Source organism: Microtus ochrogaster, linkage group LG2 (assembly GCF_000317375.1).
Source record: "Microtus ochrogaster isolate Prairie Vole_2 linkage group LG2, MicOch1.0, whole genome shotgun sequence".
In the NCBI taxonomy this organism is placed as follows: Eukaryota; Metazoa; Chordata; class Mammalia; order Rodentia; family Cricetidae; genus Microtus; species Microtus ochrogaster.
The window spans coordinates 54,392,857-54,400,534 of record NC_022028.1 but is presented as its reverse complement, the minus strand read 5'-3'; the positions used below and the strand labels follow the sequence as shown (position 1 = coordinate 54,400,534).

Sequence of the window (7,678 nt, the reverse complement as noted above, 5' to 3'; positions counted from 1 at the left end):
TGTAGACCAGGCTGGTCTCGAACTCACAGAGATCCGCCTGCCTCTGCCTCCCGAGTGCAGAGATTAAAGGCGTGCGCCACCACCGCCCGGCCCAAGAGCAGTTTTTAATGGATCAAAGTGGGGACGTTTGGTGAGGGTTTTATGAATGTGAAATTAAGGATCCCATTGGTTCACGGGTCGGTTTGGGGGACATTGATCCAGTTTGCCACATTTCCCTCCTTCCTTCGCTCCTTTTCTCCTTCTCTACTTTTCCCTTCCTCTCCCTCCTTTCCCCATCTCTTCTTTTTAGGTAGGGTCACACTGTGCAGCCCATATTGGTCTGGAACTTACTATGTGGTCCAGGCCAGTCTCAGACGTGTGTCAATTCCCCTGAGTTTTGAGATGACAGGTGAATGATGCTCTATTTGGCTCACTCTCCTTCCTTCCTTCCTTCCTTCCTTCCTTCCTTCCTTCCTTCCTTCCTTCCTTCCTTCCTTCCTTCCCTCTCTCTCTCTCTCTCTCTCTCTCTCTCTCTCTCTCTCTCTCTCTCTCTCGTACTGTCCTGTAGCTCACTATGTACTCAAATTCGTGGTGATCTGCCCATCTCTGCCTTCAGAGACTGGGATCAAAGCATGCCCCATCATGCTTAGCTTACACTGTTTTTGTTGTTGCTGTTTATTTGTTTTGATTTTCAATTGTTTTGTTTACTTTACATTATTTTTCCATGCAAATGGGCAAAACTTTAGTGTTCACAGAAATTTATAGATAGTGGGAAGGCGGTCTCCAATTAGAAGCTGACAACACAAGACCCACCTGGCACACGGAAATAACACAAGGCTCAGCACAATCAGATCCATAAGGGCATTTCAGGAAAACACAAGGAAGAAGAATACAGTAGGAATCAGTGTGTGAATCTCATGGAAAGTTGTAGAAGTCAGGCATAAGTCAGAATTCACCATGATGATCTTAGCGAGCTCCTCCTTAAGAATGCAGGTTCTCAACTGCACCTCCCGCAGTTTTCTCCTGCTTCTTCTCATCTTTTCCAGCATATTACCATATCCTCTCCATCCACATATCATCCTAAACCTGCTGTTGGGTATGGCTGGTAGGAAGTTAGGGAAGTCGAGGAGCCTCTCCTCTCCTCTTGTTTCCTGAAGGGCCGTCTCTGTCCATTCTGCAGCAGCTACTCTATTTCTTCCTTTTCCTGGGGTATCCCCTGCCAGGTCCTCCTCTTCTCAATTCTCTCTGCAACACGTGCTACCAGCAGACATGTTCCCCTCAGCCAGGCCTGATGCCAGATGCCATGTGCAGGGAAGCAAGGAGCTGGTGTTCAGATGCCAGTGATGACCGTGCCCAAGGCTGTGTTGCTCTGCAGCCTGATTTATCCTGCTTGTTTTGAGTAAAGGAACTAGCAGCCGATGTTGGACAGGGCTTTACTCTTCTCTCCTCTAACCTGCCTAATGTCCCGAATCACAAAGGAAGAAAATAATTACCTCTGGTCTTCTCCCTCAGTTTTATTAAGAGTCTCTTAGGGCAAGAAGCCTGTCAGCATCCAGGATGGATTTGCCACATCCCATCATCTACTTAACAATGTACAAGCACAAATAAGAGACCCTGAAACCAAAACATTCAGAATCTCAGCATTCCTCCTGATCAGGACTCAGAGAGAGCAGATATGGCAAAGAGCTCCAGTTACAGGAGGAAGAGGTCTCCATAAGTCCCTGGTCTGAGGTTTTGCCTTCAGAGTGTTTGAGGTGGGGAAGCCATAGGTTGGAAATTCCCTCCTTGCCCCGTAATTCCTTTCTGTAGCTTCTACCCCTGTTGGCTGTCCCCTCTTTCCATCTGGACACATGTTCTCACTCCCACTGCACGTCGGGATTCTGGAGAAAGCCACTCACAGCCACTGTGGTATCGCCCCACAAACCACGACGCTATAAAACTCCACAGAGAGAAACAGTGTCTCAATCCCTGCAGGGTTTCTAGACATCAAGGATGGGTGCTATGGAGCTGCATCCCACCCTTCTGCTGCTCTCGGTACTCCTGGCTCTGACCCAGACCCAGACCCTGAGTGGCGCTGGTGAGTTTGGTTCTCAAAGGAAAGGGCCTCTGCCTGGAGGAGCCAGGGCGCCTGGCTCAGGCAGCATTCCAGAAGCCATTTCTTATCACCCCTCCCGCTCCTTCTGCACCCGGGTCCCGAGCCCCGCGCCCTGATCTCCACCAGCCCACGCCTGTTCCCTGGGGTCCCCGGAGGAGGGTCGGGGTCTCACTGCTCACCGCCCCCAGGCACACATTCCATGCGGTACATGGTAACCACGACCGCGTCTCCAACGGGTCTCCGAGGTCTCCAAGTCTTCATCGTTGTCTATGTGGACGACACGCAAATCCTGCGCTTCCATAGTGTAGCGGCAACTACGATGGAGCCGCTCGTGCCATGGGTGAAGCAGATGGGGCAGGATTATTGGGAGATAGTGAGAGCGGGTCTGGAGCATTATTCACATATAGCCCGAGAAAACGTGCGATTTGCAATCCGAATCTACAACCTGACAGATGACGGTGAGTGACCCTTAATGTCCCCATAGACTGGCCCCGAACCGTCCCGGGTCCCGGGTCCTAGGCTCGGTCCGAGGCTGCGGAGCCCGCCGAGACCCTGGACCCTGGAGAGCATGGGACTGAGACCCGGCTTCCGATTCAGTTTAGGTTGAAATTCTGTGGGTGGGCAGGGCCCTGTGGACGAGACTGACTTTGGGGGCGGCTGCAGGCTCTCATACCTTCCAGTGTTTCTTTGGCTGTGAAGTGGATCCACACCTACTCTTCCTCCGTGGGCACTATAGACATGCCTTTGATGGCCGTGATTACATCAGCCTGAACGAAGACATGAGAACTTGGACTGTGGCAGACACGACAGCTCAGATCACCAAGCGACAGTGGGAGGCAAAACATATAGCAGAGCAGTGGAGGGAATTCTTGGAGGCTGGGTGTATTGCCTGGCTGCACCGGCATCTGGAGATGGGAAAGGGGATTCTGCAGCGTTTAGGTAAGAGGGGCTGAGAAGCCATTCTTACATCTGCACTCAGATTATGGCACAAACCTCCAAGGAGGGAGGAAATACTGTAGCTCTCTCTTGTGTCCAAGGTGGGAGTAGTGCTCTTGGTTTTTCTGACCCAACATCAGAGAATGACTTCCCCAGCACATGCCCTTCTCTCAGGACAGTTTAGGGATCTTGAGATTATAGGAAAGAAGAGCTCTGAAATAACCAGCAGCAGCCCAGTTTAGTCCACAGCCCTTGAGAACCACGGGCTCCCAGAGACTGAGTTCTCTGCCCACATGCAATGTTTTTGGAGGTCTCATTAAAGTAAAGATGAGTCTCTTACAAGTCAGGACCAGAAATCTTCTTTTCATGATGGGAAACTTGGGACTCTTCCTTTCCCAAGGAATAGATTATACTAGTGCCTGAGTATAAGACAACTTGTGGGGGGTTTGCACCTTTCCAGATCACACCCTCCCCCCTCCACGTCTTGATTCTTCTGTACACTGCCAGGATAGACTCACAAATACTGCTTACATCCCCCCCAAAAAAATATAAAATATTGAATTTTCCAACTCTTCTTCTCAGACCCTCCAAAGGCACATGTAACCCATCACCCTAGACCTGAAGGTGATGTCACCTTGAGGTGCTGGGCTCTTGCATTCTACCCAGCTGACATCACCCTGACCTGGCAGAAGGATGGGGAAGACCAGACCCAGGACATGGAGCTGGTGGACACCAGGCCTGCAGGAGATGGAAACTTCCAGAAGTGGGCATCTCTGGTGGTGCCTTCTGGGGAGGAGCACAAATACACATGCCATGTGCAACATGAGGGGCTGCCTGAGCCCCTCACCCTGAGATGGGGTAAGGAGGGGTGTGAGCACAGAACCTGATGTCAAGGAAAGCAGGTGACCTTCTGGAGACCCTAAGTAGAATCAGTGCTGAGCTGGGGGTAGGAATTGGTCCTTAACTCTACTCTCTCTTCCCAGAGCCATCTCCTTGGTCCCCAACTGGAGTGATAGTTGGTGTGGTTCTCCTTGGAGTTGTGGTCACTGTAGCTGTGGCTACCACTGTGATGCTGAGGAAGAAAAGCACAGGTAGGGAGGGGATTGGTGTCTGAAGGTTTTCTATAGAGATGAAGCCATGGATGGAAATGTGCTCATGTGAGACACATCCATGTGTACCTGACCTGGGACTCAGTGTACTGGCAGGTTTTTTTCCCGTTTTTTTTTTTTTTAAGATTTATTTCTTTATTATGTGTACATTGTTCTGCATGCATATATGCCCACAGGCCATAATAAAGCACCAGATCTTATTACAGGTGGTTATGAGCCACCATGTGATTGCTGGGAATTGAACTCAGGACCTCTAGAAGAGCAGGCAGTGCTCCGAGCAATCTCTTCAGCCCTGATTGTTTGTTTTGAAGACAAGGTATCTTTACATTGCCCTGAGTATCCTGGAACCTAAAATGTAGGCCAAGTTAGCCTCAAACTCAAGATCCTCCTGCCTCTCCCTCCCAAGTGCTAGGATTAAAGTTGTGTGCTACCATGCCTGGTTGTGCTAACACTTTTTAAAGTCCAGGGCTACGAGAACGCTAGAACATCTTTATCCTGGATCTATCAGTCATTTATTTCCCCGATGTAGTCACTCAGATAACTTTTCCAGGAATCTACTTTCATCATTGTATTTCCACCTTTTACCATCTTCTCCCAGCTCTGAGCTCTCTCTGCACATTAAGGGAACACCTAGTAAGGGTACAGAAAGGAAGCAGAGCAAGTCCCTCAGCCACTCTCCCTTTCCCAACATTCCTGCAGCTGGGCACCACAGGAGTCCTCAGCTCCCCCTGGATGAGCACATGGTTAGAAGGAAAAGCTGGAACTGCAGGAGTGAACTGGGCTGGGGTAACACTGGCACATCCAGTTCCCAGAGTAGCAGGAAAGCTGTCCCCCAGAGACCAGCTCCAGGGCATCAGTGATTCCTGTGCTCAGAGGATCCCTGTGGGACCTGATGTTGATGGACTTGTCAGTTCTGTTCCCAGCTGTGAAGCCTTGGATTTGGTTCATTGGCTTTTTCCAAAATAAAATAATCACCAACCCTCCAATACCACATATTGGATTCCCTTGTTTTTAAAGCATAAGAGTTTGGAGTCTATTACTTATATCTAAAAGTAAGAAATCAGTCTGGGGAATTTTCAGATAGTAGCTAGTCAGAGTGGCTATATAATTGTTTCCTGTATTTCCTCTCTGAGGCTGCACCTCATGGGAGAGAAAACAATATGTATCTGTCAACATGACAACTCAGATTAATCATGTGTATTCTCCCTTGTCTCTCTCAACGCCTCCCCAAAATGGAATGCCTTTTCCATCATGGATGCTGTTCTCATCACTAACATCAGGGCCATAAATCTTGTGCTAAAATACTCAGACTCTTTCCTGATCCCTCATTTACATTGCTCAGAATGTAGCCCAGGACTCATTCTTCCTTTTTCTGTTTCTCTGTTACCAGCATCTCACACTGTGTCCCATGCTGGCCTAGAACTCACTAAGTAGCTGTGATGTCCAATCTTCAGTGTCAGCTTGGCTAGATTTAGAATCACATCTGTAAGAGTGTTTCCAGAGATTAATTGAGGATGGAAGATCCAACCTGGGGCCCAAGGATAAAGGAAGAACAGAAGAAAACCAGAAGAGAGGATCCCTAAACTCTACTTCCTGATCTACTGAAGTTTGAGGACTCCCAGCCCCATGCTCCTGCTACCCTGTACTGCATCATGCCTTATGCTGAGAGTGACTGTGCCTCTTAAATCATGAATCAGAATAAACCTTTCATCCTTTAAGTTGCTCTGCTGAGCATTTTGTCACACAATGAAAAAAAGTAATTAATAAAATTCCATATGGGCTTTGAAATACTTGCAATCCTCTTTCCCCTTCTTGCTGTGTTAGAATTACATATATGAGCCACCATACCTGGAAGTAGGAAATTTTATGTATCATGCCATAAGTGAGGCTGATGCACAGCCTGGGAGCTCCTGTCTACATCCATACAGCTCCATGATCTGAGTAACAGCTGCCTCTGTGCCCACTTTGCTATAACTACAGAGATTCTTTACTTTTCAACAGACTTCCAAAGTCTTTGTTTTGATTTTGTTTGTGGGTTTTGTTTGATTTTTTGTTTGTTGGAACAGCCTCACTATGTAGTCTTGACTGGCCTGGAACTTGCTACACCAGTAGACCAGGCTAGCCTTGAACTCAGAGAAGTCGTAGGAAAGAAGGCACTGATCTCTGCCCAGAGTGCTAAGATTAAAAGGCTGTGTCACCAAGCCTGACCTTTTTCTTGTTGTGAAATCCAGGGCATTCCTGTGCACAGGGAAGTCTGGGACTCCCTGGTCTAAGGCCTTCTAGACCCAAGCCCAGAACTGTGCATATATCTAGGTTGATGTTTTAATGACATCACTGAGCACTGAATAGGCTGGGATCAATCCTGTTTTGTTTCTCTTCTACAATTAATCGTTCCTTTGGTGATTTTATTCAACTCCAAAGTTTGAAATACCATTTAAGACCACCTCCCAAATAAGTTTCTCTAGCCCAGAAAGTACATCTCCAGGCTCATCTGTCCCCTGTCAGTCTGGCTGCTTTGCATGCATTTCCCTCTGTGCAAATAGCAAATCTACTCTGCTGCCTGTGCAGTCCTGAAGTTTTGTTATCACCTTACTTTATTTTGTAGTCCAGATTTAACCCAGTGGGAAATATTGTAATGTCCATGTTTTAAAGGAATCCAAAATTCAATTTGTTTGCACTGATTTCTTTGATCATGCCTTAAGGAAAAGCGATCCATGTCCCTTCCCTGAACTACTAAGTGAATTTCCAACTGATTCCTTCATTGTCTTGCTTATTTTTAACAAACGCATTCAGTTCTCAACTGGAATGATTTTTGTTTGTTTTTGCAACACAGTCCATGAAGCTGGACTTGTAGTCTCATGAGTCTGCTTCCCAGTTCATGGGCTTCCAGGTACGCACCACAACACCTGGCTCTTGGTTTTGCTATTTTTGAATTATTTATGTACCATAAACATTAATCCTGTTTCAGATTTAGATCTGGTTTATAGTTTCTCCCTTTTCTTAGACTGGCTCTTCACCCTCTACTTGTTTCCTTTGCTGGGGAGAAGCTTTTCATTTCATGCAATCCCATTTGTCAGCTCTTGTTATTGTTCCTTGAGCCTCTCAGACCCTCCTGACAGACAGTCTGTGCATCTATCAAATCGCTAGGAAATTTCAGAGTTTTGTGTTACATTTAAGGTCTTTGAGATTATTTTTCTACAGGGTGAGAGATAGAGATGTAGTTTTGTTCCTCTACATGGGGTATAAAGTTTTCCCAACACCATTTGCTGAATGAATTTTGTTTTCCCCCAATACATGTTTTAGGCATTGTGGTTGGGGAAAAAAAACCTATAAGGGTTTTTGTGGTATCAGAGGGCCAAGGAATGCAACAGAAATCACACCATAGGAAGACTCCACACAAGGGATTTATGGTGGGGGGGAGGGGCAAAAAGGCTGACTCTGAGTGGGGATGTGAGGGGGGAGTGAAAAAGACAGGAAAGGAAGGGAGGGATAGACGGATGGAGGGAGGGTGATGGCTCAGACTTTATGGGGGTATGGGGCATGAGCATAAGGGACTTTG

General features: G+C 47.3%; 2 protein-coding genes across 2 annotated transcripts in view; one reads left to right on the top strand and one right to left on the bottom strand.

Annotated features, from left to right (window-relative positions):
* The window catches only part of LOC101996056 (HLA class I histocompatibility antigen, alpha chain G-like), a 26,618-nt gene extending 24,334 nt beyond the window's left edge, over positions 1-2,284 (bottom strand). The window contains exon 1 of the mRNA XM_026785598.1: positions 2,247-2,284. Within this exon, the coding sequence (XP_026641399.1) occupies positions 2,247-2,284 (38 nt within the window). The remainder of the gene's footprint in view (positions 1-2,246) is intronic.
* Positions 1-5,886, top strand: part of LOC101997184 (patr class I histocompatibility antigen, A-126 alpha chain-like) — a 69,897-nt gene extending 64,011 nt beyond the window's left edge. The window contains exons 4-6 of the mRNA XM_005360504.3: positions 3,593-3,868; positions 3,994-4,101; positions 5,510-5,886. Coding sequence (XP_005360561.2) covers positions 3,593-3,868; positions 3,994-4,101; positions 5,510-5,553 — 428 coding nt within the window. The 3' untranslated portion in view covers positions 5,554-5,886. The remainder of the gene's footprint in view (positions 1-3,592; positions 3,869-3,993; positions 4,102-5,509) is intronic.
* The last annotated feature ends 1,792 nt before the right edge of the window (positions 5,887-7,678 follow it).